We start from the raw sequence: 22121 nt of genomic DNA on the forward strand, positions 1-22121 counted from the left end.
GAAAAGGACGATTTGATCTAATTAACATTCAACTGCCTTCTTGCCCTGAAAAGGCTCATTATGCAGCCCAAAGAGAGAGGCCTGGTGAGATGCCAGGAAAGGGTTAGAGAGGAAGAAAGAGTGTGAGACATAGGACAGATGACAATAACGAAAAGAAAGGTAGATTTTTGAGTTTGTGTGTAAGTGGATGTGGATGCAGGTATCCGAGTGTGACATGCATGGATCAATCTTTGTGGGTACTTTAGACTACCACCAACAGAGTTACCGTAATTATCTTCTTTATAGCAGTTGTGTTGCTGTTAATGACCAAACGAATCATCATAGTAGAGCAGAACATGCTGTCAGAAAAACACAAGTATCCTCTTGTCATATACTGAGTAAGCCACTTTGCAAACTGCTCCGATGACATCATTGCAGTGGAAATTGCCCCCAGGATGCTGTTACTAAGTCATGCTTTGACACAATCGGTCCACTAGAAAGCAGTGTTGGCCTCTAAATCTTCTATTTTTGTTGCTTCGCCTGCAGTTTATCATAGCAGGGATGTGATACTTTTTTAGTTACATTCAGCTTGTAGTTACCGAGGTATGCCTCTTTTATTTTTGTTAAATTCATTCTTCCTCTATCTGTTTTGCAGGGTGACTTCAAACAAGAGCAGAAACACACTGAGGATGATTGCCAGGTAACTTTTAAAATACTCATAAAAATGTGCACAGCCAGAAAACATACAGTAGAACCTCCAAAGTCAAATTTCAGTGTGCGCTTCACTTCACTAGTGTGTTTGTTTATGACACCACTATACAAAAACACCAAAGAGGACAAGTGTGAATATAGCCATAGAGACAGTAATAGAACCTATTGCGTCCAGTTATGTTATACATTTTTAAATCAAACTTGAATTAATTTTATGCATGTTTTGTACTAAAAATAATTAAATAAATGTTTCAATAATTTATGTTTTTAGTTCAAAATAACAAATTGAACATAAAGAAAACATCAATTTCCACATGTTCCTGGCACAACCTCAACTAGACAATCCTTGCATGTCAAATCACCAGCACAGCACTAACACGGTGCATCACGGGAAACAATAGTAATGTTTAGAAGACATTTCAATTATATTCTCATCAAAGACAGCATGGTAAGGGGCTAGGAATAAGTTTGCGGTACAATTTTACAAGAAGCGCCCTATCATCTATTAACTTACAATTTACTTGCGTTCGCGAGGCTCTATGTACAGAGCGTCTTTTGCCGATTGGGAGGGCGCTGCTCTGTTACACACACACAAAGCTTGTTAATTGGTATCGGTTGTAAGCAGTAGTCATCCCTCTGTGTTTGCATGTCATCAAACAGTGACGTGCAGTGAGGTTAATGGTTGTTGAGGCACTAACATTTATTTATCTTTAACTTCTTGTGCTCTAATCAATGTTCAACTTATTTTCTACCTCTTGTGTAACGGTGTTAAAAATATCACATTAAATGTACCAGAGCAGTTAATAATGGTGACGGTTTCAGTGCAAATTATACAAATTGTTTGGTTTCTAGTAATTGAAGTCTGAGAATAAAAACTTAATAAGAAATAGTCGACAGGTTGACATGCACAGTCACTTTTGTAGTGCACATCTGTGCTATGCATGGCTTACGTGCAACATGTCACTGGACTTGCTCAGAGCTGTTTTACCCATTAGGCTTGGAATAAACAAGCTGAGTGGAGAGGACAGGCTTCAAAGGGAACAAAAGTGATGTTGCTTGCTCGCTGCGGTTACGATCGGCTTAGCCGGAAGGACCACAACGAAGATCAAAAAATAAATACCAATAATAACAAAAAAAGCACTCAAAAAAAGTAAGGAAAAAATAACTGAGGATGCACACTTAAGGTTTGAGGAACATAAATCGCACACAGAAGGCAACGCTGGTACTGAGCCATAAGGGACAAAGAGCGTGAGTGGAGCCAAAGCAGAGGAGATGTTCACTACTGGAAGGGTGAATAATCAGGAAATCTACTGGCGCTGAGTGAAGGCACTGGATAGCTTAAGTAGTCAGGGGAAAATGAGAATCAGGTGTGCGTGCAGGGGGCCATGCCCCGTGATCCAGAAACCAGCACAGCTGCCAGATCATGACAGTTGCCTCCCTGCACGTTGCCTGCTCGTTTGGCCAAGTGAGTGTTTAAGGACGCACTTGATGTACAAAACCCAAAACCAGTGAAGTTGGCATGTTGTGTAAATCGTAAATAAAAACAGAATACAGTGATTTGCAAATCTTTTAACTTATATTCAATTGAATAGACTGCAAAGACAAGATATTTCATGTTTGAACTGAGAAACTTATTTTTTTTTTTGCAAATAATCATCAACTTACAATTTAATGGCAGCAACACATTGCAGAAAAGTCGGCACGGGGGCATTTTTACCACAAAGCTACATGGCCTTTCCTTTTAACATCACTCTGTAAACGTTTAGGAACTGAGGACACCAATTTCTGAAGCTTTTCAGGTGGAATTATTTTCCATTTTTGCTTGATGTACAGCTTAAGTTGTTCAACAGTACAGGGTCTCCGTTATCGTATTTTATGCTTCATAATGTGCCACACATTTTCAACGGGAGACAGGTCTGGACTACAGGCAGGCCAGTCTAGTACCAGCACTCTTTTACTATGAAGCCACGCTGTTGTAACACGTGCAGAATGTGGCTTGGCATTGTCTTGCTGAAATAAGCAGGGGCGGCCATGAAAAAGACATTGCTTGGAAGAAGTTTGTTCTCCGCCTTTGTGTGCGCCTTTTGTTTTCATAGCCAAGTTTTTTTTTTACCTCCGCTGTGAGCGCCTTTGGTTTATACCTTTTTGAGCTTTTTGAGTTAAAATATTAAACATGTCCTTACCTTCACGTCGTGTCCGGTCAAGTCGCTTTGCACCACGGGAAAACAAACCACACCATAGTCCACGTCCTGACATTAACAAACTTGACTACTGAAACAAAACTTGCAAACTATGGCATGAATAAAGAAAACTTACTTGGAACGAGAAAAGAGCATGAAAAAGAGCAGCATGGATCATCAGCATGAATAACAAGGGTGTGTAGAGGGTGTCTGGATGGTTAGGATATGTCACCAGGACGATCAAAAGACACAGACAGGCTTAAATAGCAGTGACATGATTAGTGACAGGTGTGCGAGTGCAAATGAATCAGGTGTGTGACATGAAACAGGTGCGTGACATGACAGGTGAAAACTAATGGGTTGCTATGGTGACAAAACAAACAAAAGTGCACAAAGAGTCCAAAAACAAAACCGAACATGACTAAAACAAAACATGATCACACAGACATGACAATAGTCATAATATTTTGAGGAAAAAAACAACATGTTTAGTTATAATAGTACAATCATACTGCACAAGATAAAGAATATACTAGGTCAATTTGATTTCAGTCTTTACAGTTAAGTTATTTTAGTAAAATTCCACTTGTATTAAATAAGTATGACTTTATTGTCGTAACACATTAAAAAACATTCTTATGATCAAAATATTTGATCAAAAATGTACACATCTTTTTTCTTATTTTAAGTGGCCTAATACTTGGTAATGATACTACATCACTGCAAAGAAGAGCCAATTTTTCTTATTTTAGCTTACTGCCCTACAAGTGTTAAAGTAAAGCGCCGTAAAGATGCCACCAAAACACCACTGTACTGTGTAATTTCAAAACAAAAACACCATAAAAGCATTACATTGTACACTTACTTTTATTGAATTTGTTTTAAATATTATTTAACATTGACATATGCTGAGATAGGCTCCAGCACCCCCTGTGACCCCAAAAGGGACAAACAGTAGAAAATGGATGGATGGATATTTCTGACTCTTAAAATGAAAAGTGAACACTTTTGTTTCTGTTAAGGCTTAATTTTTGGTAAAATTTTGTGTGGGCTGTTCAGGTGTACCTAATAAAGTGTCCAGCATGCAGGTTTCTGCCCCTCTCATTGTCTCTCGTTCACCGGTAAACATTGAAAAGTAACATTTAGCATGGCGGCAAGGGTGAGTGTCAGTAGGCTTGCTGGAACATGTGAGAAGCACTTTCCCTTGTGATGCCCAGTGCCCTTTGGGGGCCTGAGGAGAAGGTGGGGGGAGATGGAAAATAGCAGGATGATCACAGATGCTGGATTCCTGTTCCAGCAAGGCAACATGTTTACTTGGCTGTGATTGGTACACACCTGAAGGTGAAAACATCAGCCTTTACGGCCATCTCACTCAGCTGTGTCTCTATTTTCACATTGTTTTTATAGTTGCTATAAGCAATAATGTACTGAGAGGTACATTGTTCCCTGCCAGAATCACATCATTCTAAAGCAGCAATAGTCTCCTCATTCTGTATTTTCTTAAAAAAATACTTTTTTCCCCCTCCAAAATAGCTTTTAACGGATTATTCCTCTCAGTAGACCTGGTTCACTACGGTGTTTTTGTAACAAGAGCGCACAGCCTGTGTCCTCTTTGATGTGTTAAAAAGCCTGCATCACATCTTCCTTCAGCATCACACACAGTCCTTTCTGCGGCCCCTCAGTAATCAATAAACAGGTTAAAAGGAGAATGGAGGGAGGGGACATAATTGCATTTACTGTACGCTGTGCTTTTCCGGCGCTATTATCTAAGTCCGATCCATTGTGTGGCTTTACAATAATAATGGCAGACAAACACAAAGCTTTTTTTGTAATCAGTGCATCCCAAAGGCAATAAAACTGGCATCCATTGAGGAAGCCATCTTGCATTAGGGCGGTACTTCTCAAATAGTGGGGTGGGCCCCCCTGGGAGTGGGCAATACAATGTGGGGGCAGGGAGGAGGTGTTGGGGTGTTTGACCCTGGGAAGATGCGTTATGATCAGAATTAATCTCATTACTTTTTTTAACCCATCTGCGATGAGGTGGCGACTTGTCCAGGGTGTAACCCGCCTTCTGCCGGAATGCAGCTGACATAGGCTCCATGCACCCCCGCGACCCTGAACAGGACAAGCGGTAGAAAATGGATGGATGGATTAACCCATCATGTAATATGGCGTTGCTGTTTAATGATTAGCTTATATCTTCCTCTTTATGGTCGCTCATGTTTGATGAGACATGTTTTTTTCAGCTGATTAGCTCTCAAATGTATTAAAATCGAACTAAGTGGTACAGGTGTGCTCTATTAGTACTAAGTCAACACTTTTGTTACTTCAGTCTACACTAAAGCACTGTACAGTGTAACACCTGGCAATTTGAAAATGTATGACCTCCATAGAAGTAATGATGATAAAATAAATAATATTTAGAATATCCCAATCAATGTCTTTTAAGTAAAGATTCAGTTTACAAATGAAGATATGTTTTTTATCAAAAAAGATAACTATTAGGGTATGGTCAAGGAGTTGGCCCCAGGATGCAAAGACAGGAGGCAAGGTTGAATTACAAAAAGGAAAACATTTAATTAGTCAAAAAGGGGTAACAAAAGGCGATGGGGCAGAAGCGCACACCATGTATCACAGACCAAAACAGGTTCCTCAGAGGTCGGCAGAGGGATAGGCCAGGGCGCACTGAGCGCAGCAAAAAGTCCAAAAAAAGACATCCTCTTTTCCTCAGGGAGGCTAGGAAGCAAACACAAAGAGGTTAGGGATTTCAGGACTAAGGAGCGACCAACGTACCAGGACTGGCGAGGTGAAGCAGGCGCATGAAACGTGAAGAGTTCAGGAGACAATAACCGGCAAGGCCAAGCTGTCAGTGATGAGCTTAAATACTGGCGGGCTAATTAGTAGCAGGTGTGCCTCAAGGTCCGCCTCTCGCTGAGGACGAATGAACTGAAGACAAAATGCAGACGTCACAATAAAGGAGAAGGCAGGAGAATGATAAAGCACAACAACAAAAAAACACCAACAACTTGCATATGGTAGCAATGGTGGTTTAAGTAAACAGATTTAACAAATAAATGTCTATATTTGTCAAAATTGGAAGGTCATTTTTGAGGCGTCGCTGCCATGTTCGGACCAGAAAGGGGGCAGGTTATAATACAATACAAATACTGTAGCAGGTTTAACTGTCATGAAGAGAGAAAAAAAAAGTGAACCCCTGTCATAGCAACTATAAATTGCCTTATTACTAATTTGAATAATCTATGACTGAGAGGAGAGTTTTTTCACATGAAGATTAAATGAAGCTCATTTAGCTGGGGTATACATTCCATTCTTCACTTCTATGGTTATCATCACATGTGTCCTCTTTACCATCCCTCATACCCTTTTGAAAACATTCACAGTTTTTGTCTGTTCCAAGAAGCTGGAAAGCCAAGGGGACATCACATACTTCAGCACCCCCACTTCGAAGGAGGAGCAGGATGAGTACTTGCGATGGAAAAATGAGCGCGAGCAGATTGACAAGGAGAGAGTGGCACGTCATAAGAACGCTAAAGGCCAGTGGAGGCGGGCTTGGGACATGGACAAAACAGATAACATGTAAGTCTTTAAAACTGGTTCGATCCCCACCTTCTACCAACCTAGTCATGTCCGTTGTGTCTTTGAGCAAGACACGTCACCCTTGCTCCTGATGGGTCATGGTTAGGGCCTTGCATGGCAGCTCCTGCCATCAGTGTGTGAATGTGTGTGTGAATGGGTGAATGTGGATATAGTGTCAAAGCTAGTAGGGTCTATCGGATGATATTGACTTGCATGTAAAATATCCGATATGAGTTCCGATACTAGCAGTTTACTTATGCAAAGGTGGACAGCCAGTTAACATCTAAATGTCCTCTAAAAAGTACACAAAGTTGGTATTTTGTGTACAAACCCCGTTTCCATATGAGTTGGGAAATTGAGTTAGATGTAAATATAAATGGAATACAATGATTTGCAAATCATTTTCAACCCATATTCAGTTGAATATGCTACAAAGACAACATATTTGATGTTCAAACTGATAAACATTTTTTTTTTGCAAATAATCATTAACTTTAGAATTTGATGCCAGCAACACGTGACAAAGAAGTTGGGAAGGTGGCAATAAATACTGATAAAGTTGATGAATGCTCATCAAACACTTATTTGGAACGAAAACCGTTTATCAACAACACCCAGAAATGCAGTCGGCTTCGCTGGGCCTGAGCTCATCTAAGATAGACTGATACAAAGTGGAAAAGTGTTCTGTGGTCTGACGAGTCCACATTTCAAATTGTTTTTGGAAACTGTGGACGTCGTGTCCTCCGGACCAAAGAGGAAAAGAACCATCCGGATTGTTATAGGCGCAAAATGTAAAAGCCAGCATGTGTGATGGTATGGGGGTGTATTAGTGCCCAAGACATAGGTAACTTACACATCTGTGAAGGCGCCATTAATGCTGAAAGGTACATACAGGTTTTGGAGCAACATATGTTGCCATCCAAGCAACGTTACCATGGACGCCCCTGCTTATTTCAGCAAGACAATGCCAAGCCACGTGTTACATCAACGTGGCTTCATAGTAAAAGAGTGCGGGTACTAGACTGGCCTGCTTGTAGTTCAGACCTGTCTCCCATTGAAAATGTGTGGCACATTATGAAGCCTAAAATACCACAACGGAGAACCCCGGACTGTTGAACAACTTAAGCTGTACATCAAGCAAGAATAGGAAAGAATTCCACCTGAGAAGCTTAAAAACTGTGTCTCCTCAGTTCCCAAATGTTTACTGAGTGTTGTTAAAAGGAAAGGCCATGTAACACAGTGGTGAACATGCCCCTTCCCAACTATTTTGGCACGTGTTGCAGCCATGAAATTGTAAGTTAATTATTATTTGCAAAAAAAAGATTATGAGTTTGAACATCAAATATCTTGTCTTTGTAGTGCATTCAATTGTGGATTGAAAAGGATTTGCAAATCATTGTATTCCGTTTATATTTACATCCAACACAATTCCCCAACTCATATGGAAACGGGGTTTGTATTTTTGTGAAGTTATTTACAAAAGGTAAACATAGTAGGCTAACAAAAGCTAGCACCTACACAACTGCTAAGCACACAATAGCACGCAAGTTGAACATAGGTTATCGGTGTCTTTAGTTGAACAATACTGCCATCTAAAACAAATGTGTTTGTATAGGCAGGTATGAAATATTTATAGTTGCATATTCCTTACACATACACTTCTGCCTTGGACACTTGGTATTAGAAATAAATAGAAATAAGATCGAATATAACGTATCCAATACCAAATATGTCCGCATTACTCAACTTACCTAGTTATGAGTTTATCTCGAATAATTATTGTGACCACTACGTGTAGCCAAATATAATTACCTCTCTACTTTAACTTAAAGACAGCATAAATCCAATCCAAACAGTTATTAATAAATAGATTAGTGTTTTCATACTTAACATTTTTCGCAGAGTAATTTCATTTGATTAAACCTTTTCGAACATTCCACATTACAAATTTTTTTTTATGTATGTCATGCTAATATTAGGTATATATTTTCAATTTAAAAAATGTTTGGGAAATCCTGTCATATTAACAGATCATTATAAAGTTAAAAGGATATGCAATGCATACTACATATTTGTCCCTGTCAAGATTGAAGGAACAAATACATTAAGCAATTAAGATGAAACACTTTATTGATTCAATTATTTCCAGGCTTTCAGTGGCCACATAAAATTATGTGGCGGGACATATGTGCCAAAAATTATTTTCTCTCAACAACAAGTTGTTTTTTAGCAACATCCTACTGTAATAATATATACAGTACAAGTACCCTTATAGCCCCGGAATAGGTACAAAGTTACTTAGGAGACCGATTATTTTCCATGTGGGTCGATGTGGTAATCTCGTGTTGTACAATCAGTAGAACAAAGAGTGCAGAAGACTGTAGACACTCGGCACTCCTAGCAGGGTAAATTAATGTGCTGTTCAGGGAAGCATCAAAACATAAAGAGACAAGGGAGGAGTGGCTATTTTAAGCAGGGGATGAGGGATTGAATGCCTTGCCTTATTTGGTGAAGCTTATACAAGGACCACCAGGGAGAACTTGGGGTGTTTGTGTCGGATTTCAGAGTTTTTGTGAGCTGTGGGGACGTGAATCACAGAGCATAGCTCACCAAATTGTTATGTCATGTTTTACATTTGTGTTCTATGACAACACAATAACAACATAGATATTGTGTCTGCACTCACCAAAATAGTTCTCTCTCAGCACTTTTAAATTAGAGAAGACACCTTTTTTTTTTTGTTTTATGTCAAATAAGTTAACAGACCTTCTTAACTTCAGGTTTTCAGACAAGTCCCACCCAGACAGAGATTGGGGTCCTCCAAACAGAGGTGAGAGATGTCAACAACCTAAATACATTCTCAATATTGTGTTGTTTTATTAGTTTTATGTTCATAACTTTCAGGAGGACGGAATGCCAGAAGAGGACAGCACAGGTCTGGTGCTGACACAAGAGGTGATTGTCAAAGATGATGATGATTTTTAACAATTTATTTTTGTCGGTAACAACATACTACATACATAGGATATTTATGGACTAACCCACGAGTCACTAAAGTGCAATCCATTTGTGGCCCCTAGCGAGTTTTTTTTATTGGCCCGTGACACATTCCATAGAAAAAATAAACATGTCCCGGATTAGAACATCACACAAAAAGCTAAGAAAAAATTAAACCAGCTCAACCTCCCCCAAAATCGGACAGGAAAACCAAACTGACCGACATCCTGTGTATGATCTTTGATAATGTCCATGCATTTCTTGCAAAATATGGTAAGTTGTTGAGTGTGCTAAGGCCCTCAAAAAGTTTTGGTTGGCAGAATAATTAGAACAATAATAAGAAGAAATTAAATATTTCAATGATTAATTCTCTTTCTTATTAAACGCACACGATGCATCAAAGTGGACCCCACATCATTCCATTTTTCTGTATATAGCCCTTGTTGGAAAAAGTTTGGACATCCCTTGACTAACCTATTTGACTACACTTTCTCACTCCTATTTCTCGGTTGTACCATAATAATACTTGTAGACATTTAGAGCTAATTAAACTGACTAAACTGTAGGGATAGCTACTTAAAAGAAAAAAGATGCGCTGGAGGAAAATGATGCAGCTAATTTGAAGCTGTTCATTGATATGACCGCCATAAAATATTGAATCACACTCAGGAGGTTTCAGAGTTGTAGAAAACGTAGCGCTAAACAGAATAAACAATGCTCAGTTTGATCTTATGATGTATGGGCATTGAACAATAAAGTGTCTGCAAGGCCATGAATGTGCACAGGCTGAGCCCTGACAGGTGATTGGATGAGTGTGAGGAAGAGTTTGTGTGTGTGTTTGTGGGTGTGTAGGTGTGCGTGTACATGTGCGTGTGCGTGTGCGTGAGCGTGTGCGAGCAAGTATGCACAAGAGAGATATCGGCTTTTTGAATGAAGCTTATCATGAATACATCCTAAGAAATAAAATTCTCTTAAAGAAAGTCGAAAATTAAAATCAGAATCAGAAATACTTTATTTATCCCCGAGGGTAAATTTAAATTTGCATCGAAAAATTCCTTTGCCCATGTTTTTTTTGTTTTTTTTAAATCAATGAATATCATCCACTTATTTGTCTCAGCATTGTCCTTCACACTTACTTTCGTCCTTCCCACGGTTGGAAAAACAAAGTTATGTTGATTGTTGCTATGATGCTCGCGAGTAAAACCAAATTTGTTTTTGGTCAGATCTTCACTGTGACATTTGCTACGCCACCCAATGGTGGAGATGCTTGTAAGTCATTGTAAGTTGTTGCTTGTAACTTAAAGCATAGCAATTATCTCAAAACACTCTTAAGTGGAGGTAGCACTGTATTGTATTGGTTTGAGCATCTATCATGGACAAAATGTATTGTAATCAAATATTTTTTTTCTGTATGTGGCCCTTGCTGCAGGAAACGGTTCAAACACTCCTGCACTAAGATAAAAAGCAATTTTGCAATACATTTTGGAATTGGTTTGAGGTACATTTTAACTATTTTAACTGTCCTATATGTGCTAAAGTGAATCGCTGTAAAAATGCCGCCAAAACACAACACCACTGTAAAAAAAAAAATATATACATTGTGCACTTAATTTTGGTGACAAATGTGTGTATTATAAATGCAAGTGGAAAGGGAGGACTTAAGGTACTGCAACTCACATCAGACTTTTTAACAATCTTAATTGGCTTACACAAATATATTAATATACATAAACAATGCAATTTGTATTTACCCTAACTTTAGTGCCATTAATGAACTAGTGATAATTGTAGAGTGACTGCTAGGTGACTTTCTTCACATTAAGATTGAATACAGCGTATCTTAACATTGTGTTACTTTTTCACATGTTGTACTGACAAGCCAGGACAAAAACAGATGTATTACTGTCCCATATTTTTAATTTTCCTGAGGGAACTCGCCTGAAGGAATCAAAAAAGTACTATTCTATCTATCTATTGCGATAAGTTCTCATCTTTGGTCGAGTTAGTGTACAGTATACGGTGTATATCAGTACAGTATACCTTGAAAGACAGTAATACAGTGATTTCTGCTGTATCCCTTTTCTCAAATTCTGCATCTTTTTGTCCTAGGTCAGGAGAAGCGAGGCAAAGACAAGACATCTGAAAACGTACAAGTGATGAGCAGTAACGCAAAAGGCAAAGATCGTCTGACAGGGAGGGCCAGAAGGTCAGTGAAATATGTTGTTTTGTACGGTGCAAGGAAGCAAGCTGATTCAACCATTGAGATACGCAGTGTCTCCCACCACATGGGAGGACTTGTTGTTTTTCCGCCTTGAGCGCTAAAACACAAATTCCCATGGCTGTCATGATACTTGAATTAGACAATTTTGGCAGCTGACTAAATAACCCAGAAAGCTTCATTCACATCTCGCTACATCCTTTTTTTTCCCTGTAGCTTTACTCTGTGGTGAAACATTCTTGTGTGCTGGTTGGTGTGAAGGCGATCAGGTCATGTTGTTACACAAGCATCCCTCACATAATCTTGCAAAACCTCAAGTGCAATATAATTCTTTTAATGAGATTCTCTAGTGTTATTTAAAGGCACCCTATTATGCAAAACCAACAGGTGTTTATGATATTTTTCTGTGTATATATAGTTACTATTATTATTATCATTATTATGCCTCCATGGGTTGATTTTAGGTTTTAAGATCTTAAGTTTTTAATAATTTCTACAAGTCTTATTTTTTTGTGATAGAGTGATTGGAGCATGGACTTGTTAGTCACAAAAAACATTCATGAAGTTTGGTTCTTTTATGAATGTATTATGGGTCTACTGAAAATGTGAGCAAATCTGCTGGGTCAAAAGTATACATACAGCAATGTTAATATTTGGTTACATGTCCCTTGGCAAGTTTCACTGCAATAAGGCGCTTTTGGTAGCCATCCACAAGCTTCTGGCAAGCTTCTGGTTGAATTTTTGACCACTCCTCTTGACAAAATTGGTGCAGTTCAGCTAAATGTGTTGGTTTTCTGACATGGACTTGTTTCTTCAGCATTGTCCACATTTTTCTCAATTGGGTTTAAGTCAGGACTTTGGGAAGGCCATTCTAAAACCTTAATTCTAGCCTGATTTAGCCATTCATTTACCACTTTTCCTTTACCCCTTTTGACATGTACAGAACTTTCCTCCAGAAGGTCTTATCTTTGTCCATGTGATGTCAGATGAAACAAAAATTTAGCTGTTTGGCCACAATACCCAGCACTATGTTTGGAGGAGAAAAGGTGAGGCCTTTAATCCCAGGAGCACCATTCAATTTGATTGATTGATTGAGACTTTTATTAGTAGGTTGCACAGTGAAGTACATATTGGTTGTTATCATCAGTCATCAACAATTGAGAACAGAGAAATGGATATTGTAATCTATATATATGTATATATATATATACCGGTATATATATATATATATATATATATAGACACATATAGATATACATGTACATATATATATATATATATATATATATATATATATATATATATATATATATATATATATATATATATATCTTTATATATATATATATATATATATATATATATATATATATATATATATATATGCATATATCTCTCTCTCTCTCTCTCTCTCTCTCTCTCTCTCTCTCTCGCTCTCTCTCTCTCTCTCTCTCTCTCTCTCTCTATATATATATATATATATATATATATATATATATATATAGACAAGACTAGACTAGACTTCCTTTTTATTGTCATTCAAATGTGAACTTTACAGCACAGATAAGAACGAAATTTCGTTACATAAGCTCATGGTAGTGCAGGATAAAAAAGCAATAAGGTGAATATATAAATAAATAAATAAATATAAATAATATATATCATATATATATAAAATAAATAAATACATATATATATATATATATATATATAAATAAATAGATTACTGTACAGATAAATATATTGCACTTTTTCACATGCGTCCACGTTTATGGATGTATGTTATATTGTCTTTTTTATTCCAGCGAGTTAATTCTTTTTGGGGGGAGTTGAGGGGATAATTCAATTTAATTATGATGCGTTCAAGAGTCTTACGGCCTGAGGGAAGAAGCTGTTACAGAACCTAGAGGTTCTGCTTCGGAGGCTGCGGAACCTCTTTCTAGAGTCCAGCAGTAAAAACAGTCCTTGGTGGGGGTGGGAGGAGTCCTTGAAGATTTTCTGAGCCCTGGTCAGGCAGCGGCTTTTTGCGATCTCCTGGAGAGGAGGAAGAGGAGTCCTGATGATCTTTTCCGCCGTCCTCACCACTCTCTGGAGAGACTTCCAGTCTGAGGCACTGCAGGCTCCAGTCCAGACAGAGATGCTGTTGGTCAGTAGGCTCTCTATAGTGCCTCTGTAGAATGTGGTAAAAATGGGGGGAGGGAGCTGTGCTTTTTTCATCCGACGCAAAAAGTGCATGCGCTGCTGAGCTCTTTTTACAAGCTGTGTGTAGGGACCAGGTTATATAGTCAGTTATCTGCACCCCCAGGAACTTGGTGCTGCTTACTATCTCCACCGCTGTGCCGTTGATGTGGAGCGTGGCTGGACTGGTGCTTCCTGAAGTCAACGATGATCTCCTTGGTCTTGTTGACATTCAGGACCAGGTTGTTGGTTCTGCACCAGTCAACCAGATGTTTCACCTCCTCCCTGTAGTCCATGTCATTGTTGTCACGGATAAGGCCCGCTACTGTTGTGTCGTCCGCATACTTCACAATGTGGTTAGTAGTGGACCTAGCGCAGCAGTCATGAGTCATCAACGTGAACAGCAGTGGACTCAGGACGCAGCCCTGGGGGGAGCCGGTGCTCAGGGAGATGGCACTAGAGGTGTTGTTGCCCACTCTCACAGATTGGGGTCTGTCTGTGAGGAAGTCAAGGAGCCAGTTGCAAAGAGGGGTACTGAATCCAAGGGGGACCAGTTTGCTCACCAAGTGCTGCGGGATGATGGTGTTGAATGCTGAGCTGAAGTCCAGGAACAACATCCGCACGTGCGTGTCCTTTCCTTCCAGATGTTCTAAGCTCAGGTGGAGTGCAGAGGAGATGGCGTGCTCTGTGGAGCGGTTAGGGCGATAAGCAAACTGGTATGGGTCAAATGTGGAAGTCTGGAGACAATATATTCCTTTACCAGCCTCTCGAAGCACTTCATTATGATGGGGGTGAGTGCAACGGGGCGGTAATCATTGAGGGAGGAGATTGTGGTTTTTTTTGGCACTGGAATAATTGTGGCCGTCTTAAAACATGATGGTACCACAGCCTGGGTCAGCGAGATGTTGAAGATGTCTGTGAGAACCCCAGCCAGCTGGTCTGCACATCCCTTAAGCACCTTGCCCGGAATGTCATCAGGTCCCCGTGCTTTCCGGGGGTTCACTCTCCTCAGGGTTTTCCGGACATCCGCTATATCCAGGTTGAGCGGCTGCTCATCAGGGTGAGGGATGGATTTTCTCGCCGGAGTGGTGTTAAGTGCCTCAAACCTCGCAAAGTAGTTGTTAAGGTCATCTAGGAAGCTGATACTGTTGTCACAGGGACAGGGGGTAGCTTTATAGTCCGTGATGACCTGTATGCCCTGCCACATTTGTCTAGTGTTTGTAGGGTTCTCAAAGAAGTCCTGCACTTTCTGACTGTGAGCACGCTTTGCAACCTTAATGGCACGGTTCAGGTTAGCTCTGGCAGATTTTAATGCCACCATGTCGCCAGACTTGAAAGCCTTGTTCCGAGCCTTCAGCATTCACGTACCTCACCGTTCATCCAGGGTTTCTCGTTGGCCCGTGTGGGGATGTTCTTGATCACACTAACATCCTCCATGCACTTCTGAATGTATGCGGACACAGACTCTGCATACTCCTCCACACATGTGTGGTGATTTTCGGTGGCGGCTGCCTTGAACATGTCCCAGTCTGTGGTTTCAAAGCAGTCTTGTAATGCTGACATTGCTCCCTCTGGCCAGGTCCTCACCTGCTTCACTTTAGCTTGCTTCCTGATCAGCAGGGGCTTGTATGCAGGAATTAGCATCACAGATAGATGGTCTGAGGAGCCGAGGTGGGGGCGTGGTGCAGCTTTATACGCCTGTTTAATATTACTAAAAACCAAGTCCAATCTGCTTCCACCCCTGGTTGCAAAATCCACATATTGATGGAAATGAGGGAAAACTGTTTTCATGTTAGCTTGATTAAAATCCCCTGCCACGATGAAAACTCCCTCTGAACGTGTAGTTTGCTGTTCATTGATGGAGCAGTACAAAGCATTCAAAGCTTCTTTGGTGTTTGCACTGGGGGGAATGTACACTGCTGTGAAGATAATAGCACTGAATTCCCTGGGTAAATAAAATGGCCTGCATTTTATAGTTAATAGTTCAACATTAGGAGAGCAGTGACGTGATACTATCTTCCCATTATTGCACCAGTTATTATTGACGTATATGCAAACACCACCGCCACGGGATTTACCAGTGAGAGATCTGCTTCTGTCCGACCGAAATAGTTAGCCCCTCGATGCTAACTGCCTCGTCCGGAACGGTTGGTTTCAACCACGTTTCTGTCAGAAATATGGCGCAGCAGTCTCTCATCTCACGTCTTGCATTTAAATCCAGCTTCAGGTAGTCCAGTTTGTTTTCCAGGGAGCGGACGTATGAAAGCAGGATGGACGGAAGCGGCGTTCTGTGGGGATTAGCCTTTAGCTTTGTTGTTAGCCCCGCTCGGCATCCCCGCTTCTGCTTCCGATCACACCGCTTATGTGTCTTCCGTTGACGGTCCCCGCTGGTACTTGACTCCGTTGCTTCACAGGCCGCTGGATGTAGCCGGCAAAGTATTCCCATGCTAGCGAGGAGCTCCAACGTACACGCATCTTTCAGTCCAAAACGGCTGATCTATCCACATCCAGAATTGTCTGGTGGTCGTATGTGACCACGGAGTGTCCACGCTGTAAGCCAGCCATGAAATTTAACTTATTATATATACATATATATATATATATATATATATATATATATATATATATATCCCTATGGAACTCTGCTAGCTGAGTTCCCTATGGAACTCAGCAGAGTTCCATATATATATATATATATATATATATATATATATATATATATATATATATATATATATATATATATATATATATATATATATATATATATATATATATATATGTATATATAATAAGTAGCTTTAGTAAATAAATATTTTAATAAAAACATATAGTTACAATAATGCTCATTAAGATGCAGAACTGGGCATTGCTATTTTTGTACAGTAGTGTCTCACTTAACAATCTTAACTGGTTCTGTGAAGAAGATCTTAACTCAAAACATTTGTATATCAAATCAACACAACCCTTCATTCCCCTGGTTGGAAATAACAAGTTTTAAGCTATAAGTTACTGATGTTTTGGGAGAATCTTACAGTGGTTTGCTGTGACAGTTCTATGCCAACTAATGGGGGGATGCTTGTCATTTACATTTTTGCTTGCAATTTATAGTACAACAATTAGTTGAGAGACAGCTCTTATCTCAAAACACTCTTAGTTGGGGAACTCCTTAATTGAGGTGCCATTGTTAGGCAGAATTTTCTTTTCAAATTATTTGAGGATTATATTAGATCATGCAGTGTGTACCTAATGAAATGTCCTGGGATGATTTAGTTTCCAAATGTCTCATTCCCAGATGGCAAGTTCAAGAAGAAGGAGACAATTTAGAGGTAAGAGGTTGAACATTCTTGGGTTAATGTGCTCTGAAGTACTAAGTTCCAATAAATGTGACTTTTTTGCAGACTTCAGAGACACTACTGGAGGAATTCTTGGAGGAACTAGATGCCCTTACAGACACTGAGGCAAAAGAGCAGAAAGAGCAGAATTCCCATGGATCCACAGGTTCTATGGCTTCCTTGAGAGCAGACACCCCATTGCAGCAAAAAGCAGAAGCATCAGCCCCTCTGGCTTCGGAGAAGAGAGTCCGCTTCTCCGAGGAGCTCATCCAGGGGGCTCGAACAAAGCAAAACATAGGCTCTCAGGATCTTGCCAACTGCGAATCAAGTCCAAGCTCCTTAAAAGCTTCTCGGCAGAAAAAAATCAAACATGAAACGCCACGGCAGCGTCTGGAAAGTGCCAAGAAGGATGAAGGTAGTCCTGGTCAGCAGAAGACCTCTGAAAGTGAATGTACTAAAAAAGACATCAATACCCCCGCGGGCGCATGCTGCCCCCCTGCCGAGAAGGCCTGTGCTTCTCTACTGGAGACTTCTGTCCAGCCTGTGGAGCTCGCCAAGTGCAACACAATCACAGGTACTGGACACAACATTAGGTACACCTGCACACGTCTAAGATATCCCACATCATCGAAGATTTCAATTTAAGTTAAGCTTTCATTTTACAAATAGATTTGCCTACTTTTGCATTTTTTATTTTTTATAACTGATAATAGTTTCATACAAAAATATATATAGTTTTATATTTTATGGGTATTTTGTTTCCTTACTGTACCGAACACGAACTGATGATTATGGCCTACCGTTATATCCCTGATATTTACATTAAACAGAAAGAGAAACAGAACAGAAAGGTGTACGTAAACAAAATACATAGGGGCAGATGATGTCATTGTTTGATTTACATATTTAACCAGAGCAGTCTCTTGGCATAAACACTCGATGTGGTTGTTTAGGGCCACAAGATTATGGCAACCGGTCACTTCAGTAGCTGATCATCACCCTGGTTGTACTCTGCAGATGTTTGTTTGGTCTACTCTGAGGGACTGAATTGCCTCATGGATAAAATTATACTTTGTTTTTGCTAAATTTCTATTTAGCAGTGAGTCAACATGACCTTTGTAACAGTTGTAGTTTTCGGTTTGGTGGCATTTGTTCATCTTAAACATTCATTAATGTTCCAACACATTTACCCTCGCATGTTACGGGCATTTGTGAACTGTTGAGAGTGATTTACAGCAGTAATTTTTGTTGGTAAATGAGAAACAATGAGAATTACATACTAAACAATACAATTATCATCGCACTTCAACATCTCTGTCATCATGTCATGTAAATGCTGCCTCTTTGCTAGGTCAGAATTGCAAAGGGAAATCTGTTCTAAAATGGGTTATCCTGGACAACGCAGCATCATTTGTGGGAAATGGTTGAATTTGCGTGATTTGGCGCGATTGCGACATCCTAGAGCAGTGGTTGTCAAACTTTTTTCACCAAGTACCACCTCAGAAAACACTTGTCTCTCGAAGTACCACCATAGTGACCAACATTAAAATACAGTAGCACAGTTGGCCTAATTATTCATTAAACACGAGGCACAGGTTTTATTTAACAAGTATTTTTAATATTTTTGGCCACTGTAACATTACACACAGTTTGAACAGTAACGCTGTGTTTGGCTATAGGAAAATAAATATTATTTGGTGTACCACTGCCACAGTGTAGTGTTGTAACGATACCAATATTTTGGTACCAGTACTAAAATTATTTCGATACTTTTCGGTACTTTTCTAAATAAAAGGGACCACAAAAAAAAATTGCATTATTGGCTTTATTTCAACAAAAAATCTTAGGGTACATTAAACATATGTTTCTTATAGCAGTTAAGTCCTTAAATAAAATAGTGAACATACTAGACAACTTGTCTTTTAGTAGTAAGTAAACAAACAAAGGCTCCTAGTTAGTCTGCTGACGTATGCGGTAACATATTGTGTCATTTATCATACTATTATTTTGACAATTAGTAAAGGACAAGTGGTAGAAAAATAATTATTAATCTACTTGTTCATTTACTGTTAATATCTGCTTACTTTCTCTTTTAACATGTTCTATCTACACTTCTGTTAAAATGTAATAATCACTTATTCTTCTGTTTTTTGATACTTTACATTAGTTTTGGATGATACCACCAATTTGGGTATCAATCCCATACCAAGTAGTTACAGGATCATACATTGGTCATATTCAAAGTCCTCATGTGTCCAGGGACATATTTCCTGAGTTTATAAACATAATATACATTTTAAAAAAACGAAAGAAGATGTTGTGATGCCAAAAATATTGACGTAATCATAGTAGTATCGGCTAGATACGGGCCTGTACTTGATATCATAACAGTGGATGTTAGGTGTAGATCCACCAATGGCGTTTGTTTACATTTTGACGCCGGTGAGCTACGGTATGTAGTGAAGCATGTTTAGCTATTCCTCGTCCTGCAGGGATGATACTTGTAAGAAACTCACTTTATTTGTCGCCATGGAGACCAGGATTAGTGATTTAGAAGTCGCTAAAACACTGCCGACGGCAGATGGACGTTGTCTTAAAGCATCTCTTCCTGAGTGTGTTATAACTTCACCTTTATCGTTAGTTTTTAAGCCAAAATGCGTCCGTTCTCCCTTTTCTGTCTACACACTGTGTCTGCTTGTGAGTACTCTGTGATTGTGTGCTGCCGAACATGCTCGTCTGCTCGCAAAACCAGCAATGACACGACGTGACTTCGACGCGGGTGCGGGGGAAAGTGGAACCGGTACGTTTCAGAGACGGTATAGTACCGAAAATGATTCATTAGTATCACGGTACTATACTAATACCGGTATACCGTACAACCCTACCACAGTGTGTGAATCTCTGTCCTATAGAGGCTGAATATTGATACTTGAGTAATCACAGAGGAGTAGAACACCTAATATGTTGTGTGTATTCTCATTGTTTGATTATTTATTGTGCATTAAGCATCTACAATCCATCCAGCCAAAATGTTGAATAGGTCACCTTACTTACAAATGAAGTGGCCACTGAATGCATGTTGGGCCAATTGAGTCATGTCACGGTGCGAGTTTTAACCCACGCCAACATTTCCCTCTGACAGAGGAACTTATCGACTCGCGCGTGTGTGTCTTGAGCATGGAATCAGGAGAAGCCCACGCGGCACACTCGAGCAGCAGCAGCGACAAGGTCAGTGTGAGGTTTGAGGCAGAGGGCCGGAAGGGATCGATAGATGTGTAAATGGACTGATGGGAAGTGCAAATGGATAATGATGTTAAATAGATGATGAAGACAGTGTGTGTGTGTGTGTGTGTGTGTGTGTGTGTCTATGAACGGCAGCTGTGTGATATCCAATTTCAGTTGAAGTATATTCACCACCCTTGGGGGCCTGTTGTAGTGCAGTAGAAATAGTCTCATGAGAAAATCCCTTCATCTCATCCACCACTGCTTGAAATGTGCACGAAGCAAAGTGAGCTGCTTAGATTACATATATGTGATGAAGGGGAAAGTAATTATTTTTTTTTTTGTTCTGCTTGTTCTTTTTGCAGGCAAGAGAGAACGGGAAGATTGTTTGACACCGTCAGGAAGCAAATACTGAAAGACTCAGCAATTGTGTTGGAGACAGCATGCCACACTCGTTTCAGCCGGCATTTGGACGGCGTTTCGGCGAGCTGCTCCATCCGAGTATAAAAGCGAATGTGCTGACACATCATTTCCTGTGCGTTGGTGTGCATCTTGAATGTAATATCACAGGATAGTTACATGTGTAGTGTGAAGGCTGCACGTGTAACATACAAGGGGATGTGGGGGCTTCAAATGAAGCGTCTGACATGGTATATTTGTTCAGTGCCTGATTTTGCCTTAGGGGTGTTTTTTAGAAATGGCAAAAAACTCAGTTTAGGTGAATGAACAAAAACGAAAACTCGAGTAGAGTGTGCAGATTTGCACTTAGTGTAGGTAAGCTATTAGCAGCTGCTTGCAGCATCAGTCGATGGCCTTATGTAACTCATACGCTCATACACATTCATCATTAATGGCATATGACATCATTTTTTAACAATGCACTCAAATGTAAAACTAAACTACTGACATTTTTGTGGCATTTTTGCAAGCAGCTCTTTGATGCACGCCACATTTGCTGCAGGGCATACTTAAGCCATTATGTATATTTAGTTGACCTAATCATGTGAGCCAACAAAAGAATATGTTAGTAATAGACGCACTTTCTGGCCTCTAGTTGGTATTCTTACGCACTTCAAAAATACTACTTTGCACATTTGTACGGTAAGATTCAAATCATACCTTCAAAACAAAAATGTTTGCACTCGTGGTTTGTTTCTATGTCACTTACATGGCCAGTCCATGGGTAGGACACTTGCCCAGTTGTTGACTTCTCCGCTGAGGAGTTGAGGGACTCATTTGATATGATGGAAATAAATGAACCATGTCCATGAGGGTTTTGTATGTTGATAGGGATTACAAGAAATATTTAAAAAAAAAAGCATCCTCATTGAGAATGTTGTGCCTTGTATTTTGGGTTTGTCAAATAAACATCAAACATTAGCAAATGTGCGCTTTTGCCTAACAATGCTTTTTGACAGTAAGTTTAAGTGATGCTACATTTTTAATAAACATATTTGCGAACAGTAAAATGACCCCCATATTTATATGGGGTTGAAGGTGCCAAGTACTATAGTCCCTGCCTATGCCAAATGGTTTGGGTAAGAGTTATTATCAGTAACAGGGAATAAACAGTATACATTGTCAATGTTACAATGTATTATTTTGATCAACATCCAGGAGCCTCTGTACTGCATGTGCACAGTCAGAATAGCTTGAACCCTTATGCTTGTCACACACTGCTGTGGGATGGCATTCATTCCTAAA

The 22121-nt window shown here is 39.7% G+C and overlaps 1 protein-coding gene across 8 annotated transcripts in view; it reads left to right on the forward strand.

Annotated features, from left to right (window-relative positions):
• The window catches only part of ccdc9b (coiled-coil domain containing 9B), a 56858-nt gene extending 35056 nt beyond the window's left edge, over nt 1-21802 (forward strand). For 7 of the 8 annotated variants that reach the window (XM_061968675.2, XM_061968676.2, XM_061968677.2 and 4 more), the window contains exons 6-14: nt 635-679; nt 6289-6467; nt 9248-9297; nt 9372-9422; nt 11574-11670; nt 17156-17189; nt 17262-17769; nt 20338-20423; nt 20783-21802. In XM_061968675.2, coding sequence (XP_061824659.2) covers nt 635-679; nt 6289-6467; nt 9248-9297; nt 9372-9422; nt 11574-11670; nt 17156-17189; nt 17262-17769; nt 20338-20423; nt 20783-20809 — 1077 coding nt within the window. In that variant the 3' untranslated portion in view covers nt 20810-21802. The remainder of the gene's footprint in view (nt 1-634; nt 680-6288; nt 6468-9247; nt 9298-9371; nt 9423-11573; nt 11671-17155; nt 17190-17261; nt 17770-20337; nt 20424-20782) is intronic. The other variant, XM_072913671.1, reaches the window with a different exon arrangement.
• The last annotated feature ends 319 nt before the right edge of the window (nt 21803-22121 follow it).

Source organism: Nerophis lumbriciformis, linkage group LG08 (assembly GCF_033978685.3).
Source record: "Nerophis lumbriciformis linkage group LG08, RoL_Nlum_v2.1, whole genome shotgun sequence".
In the NCBI taxonomy this organism is placed as follows: Eukaryota; Metazoa; Chordata; class Actinopteri; order Syngnathiformes; family Syngnathidae; genus Nerophis; species Nerophis lumbriciformis.